General features: G+C 42.7%; 1 protein-coding gene across 1 annotated transcript in view; it reads left to right on the top strand.

Moving 5' to 3' along the window:
- Positions 1-3,854: 3,854 nt before the first annotated feature.
- Positions 3,855-19,078, top strand: part of BRF1 (BRF1 RNA polymerase III transcription initiation factor subunit) — a 173,102-nt gene continuing 157,878 nt past the window's right edge. The window contains exons 1-2 of the mRNA XM_059850485.1: positions 3,855-4,087; positions 17,732-17,812. Coding sequence (XP_059706468.1) covers positions 3,901-4,087; positions 17,732-17,812 — 268 coding nt within the window. The 5' untranslated portion in view covers positions 3,855-3,900. The remainder of the gene's footprint in view (positions 4,088-17,731; positions 17,813-19,078) is intronic.

The following is a 19,078-nucleotide window of genomic DNA, read 5'->3' as shown; positions in this document are numbered from 1 at the left end:
ATAGCTGCTCACAGCTTCCAGCTTAAGAGAGACTTCCTCAAGTGGTGGTAGCTGCTGGATCTTTGTGCTCAATACCTTTGGACTTTTCCTCTGCTAATTTCTCAGCAGATTTTGCAAGTGACAGAATTTGTGCTTTCTGCTGTCCTCATGTACTACGAAGCACAGATCCTGGGAAAGTAACTGGGAAAGCCACGGGGTCTTTGCCACTCCCAGGAATCAAGCTGAGCCATCAAGTGCTGGCTCTGGTCAGCACTGATGCCAAAATCTTTTCTTCTCAGAATGTTCCCCTCAAAGCTTTTAAAATTACCATTCATTGACGAGTGTCATGAAAACAATGTGAGGAAATAATTACAAAATAAGCAGATTAAAAAAAAAAAAAAAAAAGAAAAAGGAAAACAGATGGAAAACCAGCCTGAACTTTGAGAGCACTGCAGCTCCTCGACGATTTCATTTCCTTGGGTGCCCCCTCGTGTCCATCACCAGTGTAGCCGAATGTTACAGTCTGAACTGGCACAGACAAAAACCCCCAAGTATCCACTTGCTATCACCTTATAAGGTTAATTAATTTCGAAATCCTTTTTTCCACCCCTCTGTCTAGTAACCCTATGACTTCATCTCCAAAGTGTAGACTTTCAGGTTGAGTGCGTAGCTTATGCCTTATCTTGGGACTGTCCAAAACCAAAAAAGGCTTCCTCTGCTTGTCTTTTGCCTCAAGTTTTCATTTTCAAACTTCTTGAGTGACTTCACCAACGCTCTTAGGCATGATTTTAAGAGGAACAATTCCAGCTGAAATGCCAGAAAGCTGAGGATGCTCACAGAAGCTGATCAAGTTAAGGGATTAAGTTTTGTTCACCTCAAATATGAAAATATTTCCCATGCAGGCTGGTGTGTTAGGAAACTCAGTGCCCAGAAAGTTGAGTTACAACCAGAAAGCCAGAAAGGCTCTGGCTTTTCTGTCATATGGCACTGAAGTATCTGCTGCCAATCTTAATGTTCACAGAGGAGGATCTGTCTCTTGTGGAAGTTCATCAGCTTGCCCTGGTACATCTCCTGTTGTGCTGCACAGCATTTGCAGGAGCAGAGTAGGATTCCCTCACACTCCAGGCTGGATTTGTACAGCCCATTTGCATTCTTCCTGATGCTGTAAGAGGAAAAAAAAAAATATTTTCAAGCAAATGAGAACAGTTGTTCTCTTTGAAACCTCAACAACTGGATGTCAAAACCATACACCTACAGGTAGATTGTATTTATGTTTTTGGAGGCACAGCAGGAAGGAAATTGGTTGGTCTGGGCTAAAAGACATCCTGATCACCACTTTTTGGCACATTTAGAAGTCAAAATAAGAGATATTAAACATGAGTAGGTGAAATGGAAAACAGGTATTTTCCTCCTCTTAATTAAAAGGACAAAATAATGCAGGGAAAGGAGCTTTGTCAATACACATTTTTAAATGACCAGTTCTTACTCTCAGGCTTAGGACAATTTACTAAAAGGGTTTTTTTTTAGCCTAAATAAACCAACCTAGGGGTTATTAATTCAGCAGACTCAATACTATAAGTCAAAAGAAGTTTAGTTAATCCTCTAGCAATCAGAATGGGAAAAGAACTTAAAGAGGTGAAAAATTACTTCCATTTTGGCTGGTAGAAAACAGTCCTATGGAAATGTTTGAAATATTTAAGGGATATTGTATATGAAAGCTTTCATGAGTGGGAGGCAAAGACTGAAGTCTTCTGGACTGGGAACACATTTTATTTCATCATCATTAACCTCATCTTATAAGAAGATAAAAATTAGAACAGGCATCCTTCTTTAGTATGACATTAAATGGGATTCTTTCTTTGGACAGGAGCTGTATCAGGCTTTCACAAGGGCCCTCTGCTGCTCACATTCAAAGTGAAACACTCTGAACTTGTTTGGGACTCAAAAAAACCAAAAGTGTCTTGCAACACTTAATTGAAGCATCAGCAATTTTCAAAGGGATGTAAAACCTAAGTCCTCACAGGACAGGACTACATTAGTCTCTACCTAAGCGAGGTAAAAATAAACTTTTTAATGGAAAGATATTTCAAAACTGCTCACTGCAGGATTTCTTGTGTTCGTGCTGGCCTTTGTCAGAGCCTATCAGGGATTGTTTATCAGGAATATAATTTCCCCCTGATATTATCTACACTGAGTATAATTTTGTGAGATCATGCTTGGCTACTGTGGCACTCATTACCTCATCAGCAGCAGAAGGAACTTCAGGAAGGAAATAACCTCCAGAAGCAGAAGGAATTTGGACATACCCAACATTCTTATTTTAAGAAATACACCTCTGTGAATAGAATAAAAAGAAGACCAACTGTGTACATAGTGGTACAATCTCCATTATGATATTGCTGTTTTTCTTTTCCAAAGCACAGAACCTTAAGATTTTTAGGCAAATGACATAATTTGAGGCCTATAAAATGCTCAGCTTTCTGGATAGAAAGATATTGCTTTAGTGCTTGCCTCAGCGTGCCTCTAAACAAACAAGTCATTTTGTGCCATGTACAAATGGTACATTTGTACTGGTCAGTTCATGGAGGTCTGTACCTGATCCTTGGCTGCATCTGAGTTATTTGGTGGAAGATAGATATTGACAGTATTGAGTTTTACAAGGTGAAAATTTCTGCTTCTGCATTAATTGTTAATTAATTCTGCATTTCAGAAGCTGACATATGGAAGTCTATACAAACATCCAGCTACAGCAGCTATTGTGCTCAGCTTCCTTCCCATCTGTGTTATGGTGCTGATTTACTGCATGTGGGTTGAGTGCTAAAGTGAGCAATAACTTGGATGAAAACTGAGTTCTTTGATTCAGTCATTCTGTGAATCATTGAGGACATCGACCCCTTGGAGCAAGTCCAGAGGAGGCCACCAAGACAATGAGAGGGATGGAGTACCTCTCCTACGTGGAAAACCTGTGAGAATGAGGATTGTTCAGCCTGGAAAAGAGAAGGTTTTGGGGTGATCTAATTGTGGCCTTATAATACCTGAAAGGACCCTACAAGAAAGATGGAGAGAGACTATTTACAAGGGCATGTAGTTTCAGGACAAGGGGAATGGATTCAAAATGAGACACAGAGGGTTTAGATTAAATCCTAGCAAAAAATCCTTTACTGAGGCCATGCTGAGGTGCTGGCACAGGATGCCCACAGCATCTGTGGCTGGCCCATCTCTGTGACTGTTCAAGCCCAGGCTGGATGGGGCTCTGAGCAACCTGGGATAGTGCAAAGTGTCCTTGTCCAAGACAGAGGGATTGGAACTTGATGATCTCTAAGGTCCCTTCCAAACCATTCTGTAATTCTACAATAATAAACAAGAGTTCCAAAACACCACACTTCAAGTTTATGCTGCCTTTGTCAGTCAGGGCTCAAAGTGCTGTAATGCAATAAATTCATTAGGCCTCAACAACTTTCATTTCAGCATTACAGAACGATGGAACAGATCTGACGGATGAATTTGATTGATGAATTTGATTGATCCCCAGAGGGTGCTGAGGCCCTGTCACAGGTTGCCCAGACAAGCTGCGGACGCCGCATCCCTGGCAATGTTCAGGGCCAGACTGGATGGCGCTCTGAGCAACCTGGCCCGGCGGAAGGCATCCCTGCCCGGGCAGAGGGCAGGAACCAGGAGCCGGGGACCAGCACGAGCCCATCCCGAGGGACGGGCAGCGCGCGGGCCGTGAGGGAGGAGCGCTGCGGAGGGGCGGGAGCGGCGCGCGAAGCCTCGCGAGAGCGGCCGGGGTGGCGGCGGCTGCCGCGCTCCTCCCCGTGCCGGTGCCGGCGAGCGAGGCCTGCGCGGGCCCGGGCCGGGCTGTGCCGGGCGGTGCCGAGCGGCGGGGGCGGCGGCCGGGCCCGTCCCGGTGCGGCGGGCAGGATGCCGGGCGGGCGGGTGTGCGGCGCCTGCGGGTGCGCGGAGATCGAGGTAGATGCGGCGCGCGGGGACGCGGTGTGCACGGGCTGCGGCTCCGTGCTGGAGGACAACATCATCGTGTCCGAGGTGCAGTTCGTGGAGAACAGCGGCGGCGGCTCCTCCGCCGTGGGGCAGTTCGTGTCGCTGGACGGTGAGTGCGGCCGGGCCGGGGCAGGGCGGGGCGGGGGCCCGGGGGCACAGGGAGCGGGGTGTGGGGAATAGCGGGCGGTGTGTGAAGAGAGGGTGTTGCGGGGATGGGGCACATGGCAGGAGGGAAAGGGAGCTGGAAGAGGCTTGGACAGGAACAGGGCGAAGGGGCTGCGAGCGGTGTGGGATCAGGTACAGAGCATAGGGATGAGCGACCCAGCGGAAAAGGACCTGGGGGTGCTGATCGACAGCGGCGAAACCTGAGCCCAAAGCATTCGTAGGTGGGTAGGAGGGCCAGTGGCATCCTGGCCTCTGTCAGGAACAGTGTGGCCAGCAGAACCTGGGAAGTGATCGTCCCCCTGTGCTGGGCACTGCTGAGACCACACTTCGAGTGCTGTGCTCAGTTCTGAATCCCTCAATTCGGAAAAGACATTGAGGGGCTGGACCACATACAGAGAAGGGCAGCGGAGCTGGGGAGGGGTCTGGAGCACAAATCTCCGGCTGTTCAGTCTAGAGAAGAGGAGGCTCAGGGGGCACATTGCCGCTCCACAACTCCTTGACAGGAGGGTGGAACCAGGTGGGGATCGGGCTCTGCTCCCAGGGAATAAGTGACAGGACGAGGGGACATAGTCTTCTGCTGCACCAGAGGTTTAGGTTGGGCATAAGAAAGAATTTCCTCGTGGGAAGGGTGATTAGACATTGGAATGGCCTAGCCAGGGCAGTGGTGGAGTCGCTGTCCCTGGAGGTGTGTAAGGAAAGGCTGGCTGTGGCACTCAGTGCCATGGTCTGGGTGACAAGGTGGTCAGTCATAGGGTGCACTCAGGCATCTTAGATAGAGGTCTTTTCCAACCTCATTGATTGTGAGATTCTGATAGTGAGATTCAGGGGCATAGGGGTGAGGGAACTGTGGGCAATGTGGGGAAAGGGATGGGGAGATGCTCTGCCAGAGGGTGGGGTTATGGGAATGCTACAGGGGAGTGAGGACAGTGTATAGGGGAGATAAGGACACTGTGCTGGGAGATAAGAAGGACAATGTATAGGGAAAAGGGTGCTGTGCAAAGGGTGTGAGGACAGACTGTGGAAAAGCAGGTGGTGCAAAGATGGGATATGAATAGTGAGTGTGGGAACTGGTGCTGCACATAGTGGAAATGGGAGAGGCAATGCATGGGGAGAAGGAGAGCATGCTGTACAGAAATGGGGTGGGGGAGGCTAGAATGAATAGCAAAAAAGAGCTGTACAGGATTAGAGAGATGCTCTGAGTGTGAGTACATGTGTGAGGGACTGGGGCAGGTGTGGAAGGGCTGGGTGCACAGGAAATTGGGAGGTAGATGAAATTGTTTGGGATAGAGGGCAGAAAAGGTTGGGTTGGGTGTTTAATGGATAGAGGGAACATATAGGGGCACAAGGAGGAGAAACAGGGTGGGCATGAAGGGTCAAGAGTCTCCTGTCAGTAGTTGGGTTGGGGTGATTGTGTGAATGCTCTGAAGGATAAAACATGGAAAAAGGCCAGATCAAGAAGACAACACTGTTTAGAATGGGAGAGAAGGAAAATGGGTGTGTGGAGGATGTAGTGTTTGAAAAGGGAGAAATGGAAAATCTGTATGGGGAATGTGTATAAGGAGAAAGAAACATAAGCAAAAGCATGGGAAAGAGCTTAGCAGTGAAACAAGTGGCTGTGATGGATTGTATAGCTGTAGGGAAGAAAGAGGAATTCTTCCTGTGGTGGAGAATGCAGCACTGCAAATTGGAGTTTGGGAGTTTACTGTAGGCTAGGAGTTGTCTGATGCCATTCCTGTCTTCCAACTCAGGGTGCTGGCATTACTTTTTTTACAGCCTATAAGCAGCTCTTGTATCCTTCACTTTTTCCTGTTTTGATGTGGAGACTGCATTTTTAAGGATTTGTTCTGCTTTTTCCCTCCCACCCAAAATTATGCAGGACAGATGGCATGCAAGCTAGAGCTCATTTTGGGATGCCTTTATCCTTAAAAAATAAATCTAAAGGAAAAGAAAGAAATGCACCATACTGAGGCTTTTTTGCCCTTATGGATGAATTGCACAGTACTTAAAATCTCTTTAAGGTATAGCCTTTCTTTTTTGTGGAAGTCTTGAGATGTGTTTGTAAGTCTTGAGTCTGTGATTTTGTGAGTGCAGGCCCTGTTTCACAGTAGAAATATTTTAAGGAAATTAGGATATGGGTGACTTAGGCTGGTGCAGTTCTTTATGTTCCAAAACAGATGCTTCTGTTGTGAAAATTTTTTTTCCTCAATGTAAACTGAGTGATGTAAGCTAATCTGAAAAGATGTATTTGTACTGCAATAACAGTGTGCTTGTCTATTAATGTGTTTATGACTGATTAAATTCCTCTGGAATGGGGAGAAAAGTCATTTACTGTGAAAGAAGGACTTTTTATCTCCCCAAAGGGTAGAAAATTTACAAAGAAATGTATATTTCTTTTAAGTCAGAAACCACGTACTTTCTGAAAGCAACATTTTCTGGTAAGTTACGCCTTTCAGTGACTTTTGATTATATTAGTCAGTTTCCACTAAAATTGAATGAAATGCCTTGGTCTGAGGTTCCCTGGACTGTGGTCTGATGATCTCAGAGTCTTAATGTGTGGAGCATTTGCAGTGTCAGGGGTGCCTGGGGTGCTGTTTTTGAGTCCCTGGCTCATGGTTAGTAGGGCTGGGTGTCTTGGAGAACATTGTCTAAGGTTTGTAAAGATGAGGGATGTCAGGTTCTTTATTGCAGGGCTGGGAATTGAACGGGGCTTTTGGTATTTCTTGAGTTCAGAGCTACCAGTTGTGCAAAAATATTCCTCAAATCCTTTCAAGATCCACAGCAGCTTCTATTGGTGTGTTATTACATGTTGAGTACAGATGCATTTATTAATAACTTAGTTTCACCTTCATCATAAAAAAGCAAACGGAATGGAAAGCACTGATTTTTCTTTTTTACATGTAACAAAACCTTTTCTATTGCCAAGCTGCGTGTTAAGATTTCAGAATCTTGCTTCTGTTTACTGAAGGAGTGTGTCCTCTACTTCTCTATATTAATATGAAATGGCCAAGTCCTTGCTAATAAGTCATGTAGAATCCCTATAAAACATTGGAAATCCCTTTTATCCTCTCAGGGTTGGAGGAAGGTGTGAGATCACAGTTAAGTTTTCTCTGGCAGTTTTTACATTGAGCTAATTATGTGCCTGGTGTAGGATGCCTCAACACTGATGCCTTCCAAAGAGAAGTTTGGTGTAGCCAGTGTTTTCCAGTGCAGATGTGTGAGTCCTTTGGAAAATTCTTTTCCATTTTTTTGATGTTTTAGCAACTGAGATTTTGGTGTGCTGAGAAAGCCTGGGCTTGTTCTTAGCCATGAAGGAGGGGGTTTGCTTTGCTCTCCATGAAGTCTTGGGAAAATGCAGGCTTGTTAAGTGTGTTGGACAAGAGGGTAGAATCACAGAATCATTTAAGTTGTAGGAGAAGATTTTTTTAGGGTTTTTTAAGGTTTTTGAGATTATCAAGGTCAACTGTTAACCCAGCACTGCCAAGTCCATCACTGAACCATGTTCCTGAGTGCCACATCTGCATGCACAGGATGAGCCAAGAAGGTAGAAGTAGTGAAGGACAAAAAATATGTGTTCTGCACAGGTAAATACAGGGTAACAATGCTTTTTGGCAAAGTGGCTTGCCTTGATGATCCTTTGGAGCTTTCTAAGGAAGTTGGTAAGTGGGCAAAGCAGATGGTTGGATTTTCAAGAGAAGGTCAGCAAGTTCTTTCACCAGAAACCTTTTTGGTAAGTGGACAAAACAGAAAGTTGGATTTTCAAAGGAAAGTCAGCAGGATCCTTCACCAGAAGCTCTTATAGAATCTGAGCTGTCATTGATAAGGAAAAGTCTTGACAGAGCAGGGTAGCTCTTCAAATTATAGCAAATATACTCTAGAGAGTACAGAAGGAGGTGCCAGTGAAATTCCATAGAATCTGGACTGATGATCTGGAAAACAGGTGGCTGGTGAGTTAATGAGGTTTGTGGGCAATACTGAATTATTTGGGGTAGTAAATACTGTAGAAGGACCTGTTGCTTTTAGTGGATGGGTGGTGGGATGAAGAGTTGCTGTGAGAGTTAGCATTTTTCCTTCCATATGTGGGATGGTTTCTTCTACATCCAGACTGACTGGGGTAACATTGGAAGGAAATCCCTAGGTCATGATGGATGTTCATTCATGGTGCAAAAGAACCTGGGTGGGGAAGGGAATGTTAGAAGTTAAAAGAGCACATGCAGCTTGTCTGTCCACTGTTACATATCCACAGTGTTACTTCCAGCTGAAGTTCTGTGTGCAGTTCTGGTGGGTTTCTCTTTTCTTCCCCCTCCCCATGAAAACCTCTAATAGAGCTAGAAAAGATACAGAGAGGAAGATGGAGTGATTAAGAGGAGAGCTTCCTGAAGAGCTTCTCAGTTAGACTGACTGAATAGACTCAGCCTCTTCAGGCTGGGAAAGAGATGATTGAATGGGGCCATAGTAGGGATTTGTAAATGCAATAAAATAACAGCAAGGATGAGCAGCTGCTCAGGGTCACATAATGCAAAAGCTGGGGAGTGCTAAGAAATCAAGCAGCTAACTGATTGCAAAAGTAGTGGGTAGGAGGTTCAGAAGCATTAGGAGGTTTTGTTTGGTTTGTTTTGGTTTTTACAGAACACCCCCCTCCCCCCATGAATCTGACGTTGTGAATATTACAAGTTTACATGAGCTTAAAATGATTGGGCAGACAGAATCATCAGAATCAAAAAACGTATCATGGCCATTAATAAAATACATTATTTCTGGTTCAGGAAATTCTTGAGCCACAGATCTCTAGGCAGTGGGAGATTATATGAGAGAACTATCACAACAAGCTTTCCTCCTGTGTTTTGTGCTACCCTTGTTGGCATGTATATTGATGGGCTTTCTCATTCAGAGGTAGGATACTGGACTAGTCTTTCAGTCTGATTTGGCAGAGCTGTTCCTTTGAGACTTCATGGAAAGAAGATCATGTTCTTTGAGCTTTACAGAGCTAATCCCACCATTCCTTTCAATGCTGTCTGTCTGAAACACAGGCAACTCAGCTCTTCTTGCAAGTTTCCTGTCACTTCCTGGGTTGTGAACTGGTAAGTTATTTCACTAGCAAGGGAATAACCCTTCTAGAAGGAGCTGCTGTGTATTGTTTTGTTGATCTTTTGAGAGGAGAGTCCTCTGAAGGCTTGGATATGCCCCATGCTGGTCTAGTTGGTCGTAATTCTTAATTCTGTTGTGAGGGATCACAGACAGGAAAGAATCCAGCCTCAATACTCTACCCTAGCTATGTTACTGTCTTGTAGCTTGTGAAGGCCCTGCCTTGAAATTTGGTTTGTGAACCTGACTAATTTGACCCTGGATAAGTCAGGTATTAGTGGAGAAGGGTTATCATGCTTATTTTAGCTCCAAGGAACTCTGTTGGTTGCACAGAAAGCGTTTGAGGCATGTGCTTTTCTTAGCTGAGTCTAGTTTTGAAGAATAACTATTCACTTTATAATTGATAGCCAGTTCAGACTAGCCAAAGAGGTTGTTCACTCTGATTTCTTAACTTAAATTTGGAGAGCTTTTGAATCCTGCTAATTGGAATGAATGTGTCTTGCTTTTTATTTTCCTTCATACCTACATTTTTAACAGCCTATCAGTTGCTACATTTGAACACATCCCAGCAGGAAGTACAGCAATACAGGGTCTGAGAGAGAGCTACATTTCTCCCTCTCCATTATGCTATAATTGCAACCTGGAGGATGGAGTTACACTGAGCCCTTTGCCAGTTTGCACTGGTTTGATGGCTGCTGCTTTTGTAGAAAGGCAAGTTAAGAGTTGAGGGCCATGTCTGAAGGTCTGGAGTTCTCTGATTGCTCTTTCACTGTGTCTGGGTGGGAGTCCCCTGTTCTGTGGTAATTGTCGGGAGGAACTGTTTTCACAAGTTTTTTTTTTTTTAAGCTGACAGGAGAAAAACTGAAGCTGAAGAGAGTGAGAGAAAGTTGAGCATGGAGCAAACCTGACAGCCCACATCTCTCTTCAGGTTTTTGTTTAAAGAAGCTGAGAAAGGTGAAGGCTGGGACTTCTGACACTAATCAAAGGAGAAGAAAAGTCCCACCTGGGAAGGTTGATGTGCAGGCAGCATAGCAGCAAGCTGGAAGATGTAACTAAGAAATACAGCACAAAGAAATGATGCTGCAAGGTGTACTGAGCTTGTGATCCTTAAGTACACTGTCTGGGGAAACTCAGCTTCTTTTGTTCCAGAAATTCCCTTTAAATGCTTGGTAGTAGGTTGAGAAAAACAGATCTGATAAGCTTCTTGGTCACAAACCAGGTACTATTGGTTCTTGTTGATCCTGACCAGCTTCTCTCTGGGGTTCCCCCAAGGCTGCCCCTGGCCCAGGAGGCCATCCCAGTCCTCAGGGATGTCAGCCCCTGTCCCAGGGATTGCACAGCAGGGCCAGTCTCCAGCTCCCCACTGCCTTGCCCTCCCCACCCTTGGACCCTGTAGAGCCAGGCCCATGTGCTGTCTGGCCTCAGCCCATCCTTGTGGCCCTGTTTGGACACTCTGGGGCTGTGTCTGACCTTGTTCCCCCTGCTGGGCCTGACCCTGACCCCCCTGTGCAGTCTGATGTCCTGCTTGGCCTCACCCCATCCCTGGACCCATGGAGGTGCCTGATGCCCTCAGCTCTGCCTGTCCCTGCCCTGCTTTAGAATTCAGAGTCACATCTCTAGTAAAAATTTAAGTAAGAATTATTAATAAATCTTTTAACTTACTTAGTGACTAAGCCTGGAGGTTTTAGGGCAGTGACAAATACACAGGCACAGTCACAGAAACAGGATTGTGCACTGGGCACTGACAGCATCAGTTCTTCAGCACTGAGTCAGGCTCTCTGGCTCTTGTACAGCAAACCTGCATCAAGGCTTTGCATCTCCAAATGTACATGATTTTGCAGTGCAGTAATTTGAGGCTGGTGGGAGGTTATCTTCTTGCTTTTGCTCTTAAGGGAAAAGAGAAATTGTGAAATGGTAATTCTTAACACACCAACAAGTGTTTGTTTAAGTTTTTGGTGTAGGAGGTTCCACAACATCTGTAGCCTGCTTCAAATTTTAGAATATCAAGGAAGAGTTTATTTCTATTATTACAGGTTTTTTTTTTTTTGCAAATGAATTATTATGAAGTTAATACAGAGACCCATTAGCACTGCCACAAATCCTGAATGTGTACTCTCACTCCTCAGTGTCCCATGACAGATTTAATGCATCTTTGGCTCTTTAGTAAAGCTGTGGTATGCTCAATGTTTTAGGTATACCTGTGGGAGCTTACAGAAGTATTTTCTTTACTATTTTATCCTTAAAATCTTTGTTTTTTACATCAAGGCATCTGAGCTATGTTGACCTCGCATGCAGAACTTGACAAGAGTTTGCCTTGATCTAAATATTTGTCTTTTGGGGATTGTGGACATGAAAAATTATGGTCAGCAAGCTGAAAAGAAGAGAGGGACTGACTACACTGAGAAAAAAACTTATGTAAAATTTAAGCTGAGCTTACTAGTCATTCATCTTCTCTACCTTTTTGTCCTGTAGAACTTTTTAAGATGATCAATTACAGTCACAGTGATTGCTAGTGAGACAGCTGGGAAAGGGGATGAACTCTTTGTAGGATTCTGTACTTTTGTCTATTTGGTTCTTATGTACAATAAAGGATTCTTGTGTATTTTCAAATATTAAAAAAGTGAATGGAGTAAGGGTTTTGTTTTAATTGGTAGTTGTTAATCAGTTTCCATGTAATATACTGATAGACAAAGTCCTGACATTGTTTCTTACAGTGCAGCCCCCCAAACTGGGCTCTGCCAATAATACACATGCTAAACTTGAAATGAAAACACTTCCTACTGAAAAGTTAAAATAATATTAATACCAACAAGTTGCCTTATATTTGTTGCCCAGCTTTTTAGAGATGACACTAATTCGTGGTTAATTTTAATTTATGCAGAGTGGTCATGATTTCAATTGGAATACAGAGAAAGGAAATACAAGTATGCTGGATTTGCAGACCCTTTGATGGAAATCCTGAAGAGTATTTACCCAATTTAACCCTGTGCCAGATTAGAAAACTAATTCATAATCATGCTGTGTTGGGAAGGAAGAGGGCAAACTTCCATCTAAAATAATCATCTGCTATATGTTGTAGTGAGAGGAATGAAATCAATTTTGCTTCACTCCCCAAATCCTCCAGGTGGCAATCGTGCACCAGAGTTAATATGAAGCTTTTTCTGGCATTGAGTCTTTTCCATACTGTCCCTGGGATGACAACAATAGAGGGTGCTGCTGTCAGCTGTGGCAGTGCAGAGTAGTGCACATAACTTGGATGCAGACTGATTTCAAAGACTTGGGCAGTCCTAAGTTGGGTTGTGGTGGATGCAACTATATTTATCTCTACAGTTGGTAGTTAGGAAAATGAGCTATGATGGAATAGCTTTACAGTTTGTCTATGTAAGTTTATGTGGCAGTGCTGTTTCAGCAGGCTCTGGTGCCTGCAGACCTGTTCACTTCCCTCGAAAAAAGAGTGAGAAAAGAATTCAGTTACAAACTTCAGAACTTGAATCACATAATTTTACTTTGATAGGTATAATTTGTAGTGGGAGGTTTACTTACCCCCCTTTTTACTTTTATGGTCTAACTTCAGTAGGAAGCTCATTAGTTTTTTTATATTAGATTACCTTGTCTTCCCCAATTACGAAACCATTGGTGTGATGCAGTTTGCATTCTTTACTAGACTTTACCAGATTTTATGCTGGACCTGTAAATACGTGTATTTGAAATAGAAGGTTTGCCCCTACCTTGTGCTAAAGAAAGGATTGGTGGCTTTTGGGTTTAATTTTACAGGGAAGGATTTTGGTAGGATTGGTCCTATCAGATAGCAAGTGCACTTCATTTCAGGTTACAAGCAGTTTCATTCACTTGGTCATTTATGTAGAGGAAGCAAAATCTGTAATGCTGGGAATGAATCTGTTTCTCCTCCAGGTATTAAATCTGAAACTCATCATGTCCCTACCTGACAGAAAAGTGCCCTTTAAGCTGCAGATGGCCAAGTGGCTGCTCTTTGCCTCCACTGTGTGGAGTGATTTGATAAGTGCTGTTCCTGTTACCTGTGATTTTTTATTGCTGTTCAAGATTAGCCCAGACTTCAAGCTTTTCTTGCACCTTTTACAGCTTGAGGAGCAGTTTTATGGAGAAGCAGAGTGATGTGACTTTGTTAGGGAGTTGGTGGGGCAAAACAGAAACTGCTGAGGTGCTTGTGCTGTGAGCAGCAGAGTGGGAATGGCTGCTTTTGGCTGATGGAGGGATAGTCACTGTAGAACCATGTAATTGTTTAGTTGGAAAAGACCTTTAAGATTGTAGAGTCCAGATGTTAACCTAGCTGTGACAAGTAGTTTAACACTCGAATGATGCAGGGTTATGGTCTGGGTCTGGACCTGTGTGAGCTTAGACTGAGTGCCATCAAGTTTCCAGACATGATCTCCTGCATCTTCAGTTCTTTTGTGTTAAGGCAGCGTAGCCCACTGAGAGTACCACACAAAAACTGGAGTAGCTGCGTTTCTGAGCTGCCTAACACATCTTTCCACACCTTCTGTTGTCCAAAATTTCATGTAAATGTCCAAAGCAAACTTGAAAAGGAAGCTTCAGTTATGTGAAGTTGCAAATCTGAGCGAGTTTCTAAAAGTAAACATAGAGTCATAGAATATCCTGTGTTGGAAGGGGACCCACAAGGATCATGAAAGTCCCTGCACAGGATGCCCTAGGAGTCACAGCAAATGTCTGAGAGCATTGTCCAAATGCCCCTTAAATTCTGCCAATCTTGGTGCTGTGACCACTTCCCCAGGGAGCCTGTTCCAGTTCCCAACCATCCTCTGGGTGAAAACCTTTTTCCTAGGAGCCACCCTAAACCTCCATTGACACACCTTCATGCCAATCCCTCAGGTCCTGGGACAGGTCACCAGCAAGAACAGCTCGGTGTGTGCCCCTGCTCTTCCCCCCAGGAGGAAGTTGTACCTGCAGTGAGCTCTGCCCTCAGTCTCCTCCAGGCTGAACAGACCAAGTGCCCACAGCTGCTGCTCATGTGGCTTCACCTCTGGGCCCTTCGCTGTCTTCATGGCCTTCCTTTGGACACGCTCATGGCTTTATGGTCTTTTTAACATTGTGGTGCCCAAAACTGCCCCCAGGACTGGAGGTGGGGCTGCCCCAGACCAGAGCAGTGTGGTACAGTCTCCTCCCTCTCCCAGCTGGTGATGCTGTGCCTGATGTCCCCAGGACACAGCTGCCCCTCCTCAGCAGGTGGGAGGAGTAGATGGCAATGGACCTTGGGAGGCACCACCTCATTAAGGAGCGCATTCGAGTTGCCTTAGGGAAGTGGTAGTGTTAATGCTGAAGATTTGGCAGGCAGTACTTGAAGATACCAAATACTTCTCAGATATATTTTTGTATGTCTTGAAAGCTGAATGTGAAAAACCAAAAGCCTGCTTAATTCGCTTTTGAAGTTGTGGGGGAAGAATGGAAAAGGTCAAGAAATGTAAAAATTGCAGTTAAGCTGGGATGTTAATTTGGTTGTGCCTAGCAATTGCTGTTCCATTCCTTTGTACTTTTTAAATTGCTAGCTTTGTAGGGATTTTTGTCTTTAAATGAATTTGATGATTTCAGTTTTCTTTTTTTAAGAGTTTATCTTTTTATTACCCACCCGAACAGTTATGGTAATGAGTTTGGTTTGCATTTTGCTTGTAAGATTAAAGCTGATGGTGAGACTACATAGTCAATGGCAACATTAGTTTGCAGTTCTGAGAGTGTAAGTGCTCAACAGACTAGTTTTCTGTCAGTTTTCAAAGACAAATGCTAAGTAGAGATGTTCAGCCTTTCCAGTTAACTTGCTGAAAAATGGGTACATCAATTCTGATAGCAGAATCTATCTTTCAGATAGCTCTGTTGGTATCTGCTGCAGTCTCTACAGCTTGGAAATAAATGACTTTATGTATGATGTTATAGCTTGATGGCTAATGAAAAAGAGTCTTAAAGAACAAAATCATTGAAATCTCAATCTCATTTTGTTTATATTATTTTGGATTTTAACTCCTGAGTAAGTTAATTTATTTAGTTATTAGTATTGTTTATCATCACTGTAAGATTGTTTTGTGCAAGCTTTTTAATAGTAATAGGGAAACATTTTAAAGTGTTGTTTTACCAATGATAGTCCAAAGCAGTTCAGTATATTCAAGGATAGAGGGGACAGGGAGGTGGAGCTTTTGTGTACAGGAGGGGCCAACAGTGCCTTTGACGCAAGTCCTGGGTGAGCCCCCTGCCTCCAGCTGCTTGCTCCTCTCTTCCCTTGTGGCTGGTGTCCTCCTACCATGTACTGATGCTCTAGTGGGCTCTCCTGATGCAAATCAAAGTAGTGAGGAAACTTGTAGTAAAGCAAATCTTAAAACAATAAAAAAAAGGAAAATGGGAGGTGGAATTTCTATTTAGATTTGCTAGGGAAGAAAAGGAATGTAAAACTCTTGCCATCATTGACACATTTTCTGCCAGGTAAACCATTCTTATTAAATGTACACAAAGAATGTTATGCCTTCTTTTATAGCTTGGTTTGCTTCATTGGTTTGATTTCAAGTGTTTGTGGCAATACAAGGCTGTACCTGTAAGAATGGCAGGTGTATCTGACTATCTGACTCTGTGTTTGACTATCAGAATGTCTCTGATAGTCAAACACAGAGTTGGGAGAGTTACCTCTGTAGCCAGTGAGGAGATCACTGTTGAATGTTTTTCACTGCTTAGGATGCAGTATTTAATCTGTGGGGCATTTAGGTGAGAGCTTGTTATGTGAGGTTGTTGGTTGGAGACAAGGGATGACACGAACTCACTGAGTGTCTTGGACAAACAATATGTTTTATTGCTCAAATCTTCTTTTTATAGGGAGTTTGAATTTCCCAGGCTCAGCTGGGATCTCTCTCTGCCCAGATCTCTGCCCAGTGGTGTTTCTGCACTTAGGCTTGAACAGGGTTGGCTGAGGGTCCCCTGTATAGGGTTGAATCCAGCCTATCTGGGGACTGTTTATCTGTTTTTCTGGAAAGAACCAGGCTAGCCAAATTGGATTTGTGTTATATCTAGATTTACCTTGTCCAGCTACACACCAGCTGCACTGTGACAGCACTGCCACAAGAGCTGATTATTGTTTGTTAAAGGATCTGTTAACAAAGTGAAGTTGGTTTCTGTTGTGGATAGCACTGGAAACCTAATTTAAAAGTTATGTGGAAAAATAAGCTTTGAAGGCTGATAGCAATTCTGCAGGAATATTAGCTTATTAGCTCTTCTGGGTTTTGGTTTTGTTAGGTTTTGTTGGTTTTTTTTTTTTTTTCTCAATATAGATGTACATTAAGTGCAACTGAGAGGAGCTAAAAAAGAGCTAAAAAAGTCTGGTAAGAGTGAACAGTTTAGGTCACAGTTTCTCATCAGTTGTACCTGCCATGGAAGTATCTTATTCAGGTGTGTACAAGAAATGCCCTGAACTGCTTTAAAGAGCACCTTCATTCCCCTCTCTGTGTCTATCCCAAAGCCTTTCTAGTTTGTTCTGAAGAGCTAGTCTGAGAGGAGGAAACAGCCACAAGAACTTGAGGAAAAGCTGTAGGCATCATGGACAACAAGATGGCTTTTTCCCCTATCCTGAAGACCAGACTACTTGAATTAAGTAGAAGTCCGTTACTAACAAATTGCTTGGTTTCAATCCTGTGCAATTTAGCTTTTTGGTCTCACTTGCTGTTAAGCTGATAGATTCAGATATCCTGCTTGAGGTACCCTGATTGTTTAAAAAAAAACCTTCCTGCTTTAGTGGGAGACTATTTTTGTCCTTGGTAGTTTAATTCCCTGTTCTGCAAGATTGGTTTGCATGAGTAGTTCACTGACTCCCAGCAATCTCTGCATTCAGGCTCCTTTAGCGTTGGCATGGATGCCCAAACCAGCCTCTGATTTATGCTGATTTACAACTCAGACTTCTTTTAATTCTCCAACCTTTCAGGGTGTAAAAGTAGCAGTTCCAGACTTGCAGTTTTTGTAGCCTGAGTGTTGCTGTGTTTACCTAATGACAAACTGAAGTTACTTTAAAATAAGTGTTATGTCTGTAGTAGCCAACACAGTCATTATTGAATGCTAAACATGTTTTATGTTCTCTAGTGCCAATAATTACCTATTAAAATTCTGTAAATTCTTCATTGAATATTCTTCAGACAAAAATACTAACTAAGCAATTGTTTCCCCCTTTATTTTGAGAAATGTTCTACAGTACTGAATTTCATGTTCTGCTTCAAATAGACCTTGGGAGATTTTTGCAGTTTCTACGGAACTGAGATTGGGAGGGCTTATGGAGACATGTAATTCTTATGGTATCCCAAAAAAGAAATAATTTGCACAGTATTGGTACTTGATGTCTTAAGTACTTTAAGACCTTCTTAATGTAGTTTGGCATGTTGTAGATGATACAGATACTGACTATATTGGCAAAATAAGTTTTATTTTAATATTTTAATTAAGTTATTCTCTTTGACATGTCTGGTGTTTGTTTTTTTTCCCCTAATAGGTGCAGGGAAAACACCGACTTTAGGAGGAGGATTCCACGCCAATCTGGGAAAGGAGTCACGAGCAAAAACTCTACAGAATGGTACTAGCAAATTTTAGTCTTGCTGATATGAATTATTTTTATTAATATGGTTGATACAGTTAATTTTTAGTTTTGAATGTGACCTCAAAACCTTGGCAGGCCCCTCATTATTCAGTGGAGAAGTCTGCTTAGTTCTGATTTTTCATTGTGCTCTCATTTGGCTGCTACACTTGATTTATGAATTCATGTGGCTGACTGACAAAGTGTAATGGCACCTGACAATATTACTGTAGTTTTAAAGGGCTTTTTCAAGGTTGACATGCCCATTGCACCTTTTTATTATCTGTTAAACCTATTGTGGCTTTTTATTTAGTCCATTTTCAGGGTTGTGAAAATACTTTATTCATGTTTATTTAAAAGTCTAATTCTTCAAATATTTTTGGTCTTAAGCAATGCAAGTGTGCGATAATGCATATAAGTAATCATGTGCTTAATATGGGATCATTGAACAGAGAGAGGAAAAATGGAAAAAAGGTTTTAGCGCACAAATGACATTAAAATAAATATTCTCATTACATGCTTTACATTTTAATTGAGATCTCCATATTCTGCACTCTTTAAAGAGAGTGAATAAAACCAGCTTTTATTCCAGGAGCAGAATGGTCTTCCAGTTTGCTGTTGCTCATATCAAGGGACAGGAGTTGTCATTTTTTTGGTTAATTAATACTCCTGTCTCATGACTCTTGGAGATGACAGCTGATGGACTGTCATAGCAAAGTCTCAGAAGCTGACATGTAATTAAGCATGGATGTAAATGGGTTTTACTGATAAGGTACTCATTTGGAGTATTTTAGAGAAAAGTATTTTCCTAAATTAATCTTACATTTGCAACTCAACACAGAAGCCTTGCCTATATTTTGCCTCTGTAGGTACATGAAGAGTAAGATTGATCTGATATTATATCTTTATCAGTATAGAGAAGCTAAGATTGATCTGTGCCATTGAAGTATAGTCGGATTACTCTACTCAGCATTATTCAGCTGATATATATATACAGGTTGTTTTATATACAGAATGTTTTATTCAGCTGTTTTTACTTAAGAGTATTGAGCCCTGTTTGTTTGGCAAAGTAAAGCTTGCACTTTAGGTGAGCTAGTGTCAGTGTCAGGTCTGAAGTTACTATCTTAGGAATTTTAAATTTCCTGTCTAACATGTAACCTATACAAGCAGTGGGATAAAGCCACTAAACTTAATGAGGTCTGGTTTTGGATTAAGGCACTTTAATCAAAACTGTAATTTTGAACAGGCATTTTAAAAATAAATTGG

Source organism: Haemorhous mexicanus, chromosome 6 (assembly GCF_027477595.1).
Source record: "Haemorhous mexicanus isolate bHaeMex1 chromosome 6, bHaeMex1.pri, whole genome shotgun sequence".
Classification (NCBI taxonomy): Eukaryota; Metazoa; Chordata; class Aves; order Passeriformes; family Fringillidae; genus Haemorhous; species Haemorhous mexicanus.
This window is presented reverse-complemented; position numbering and strand designations above follow the sequence as displayed.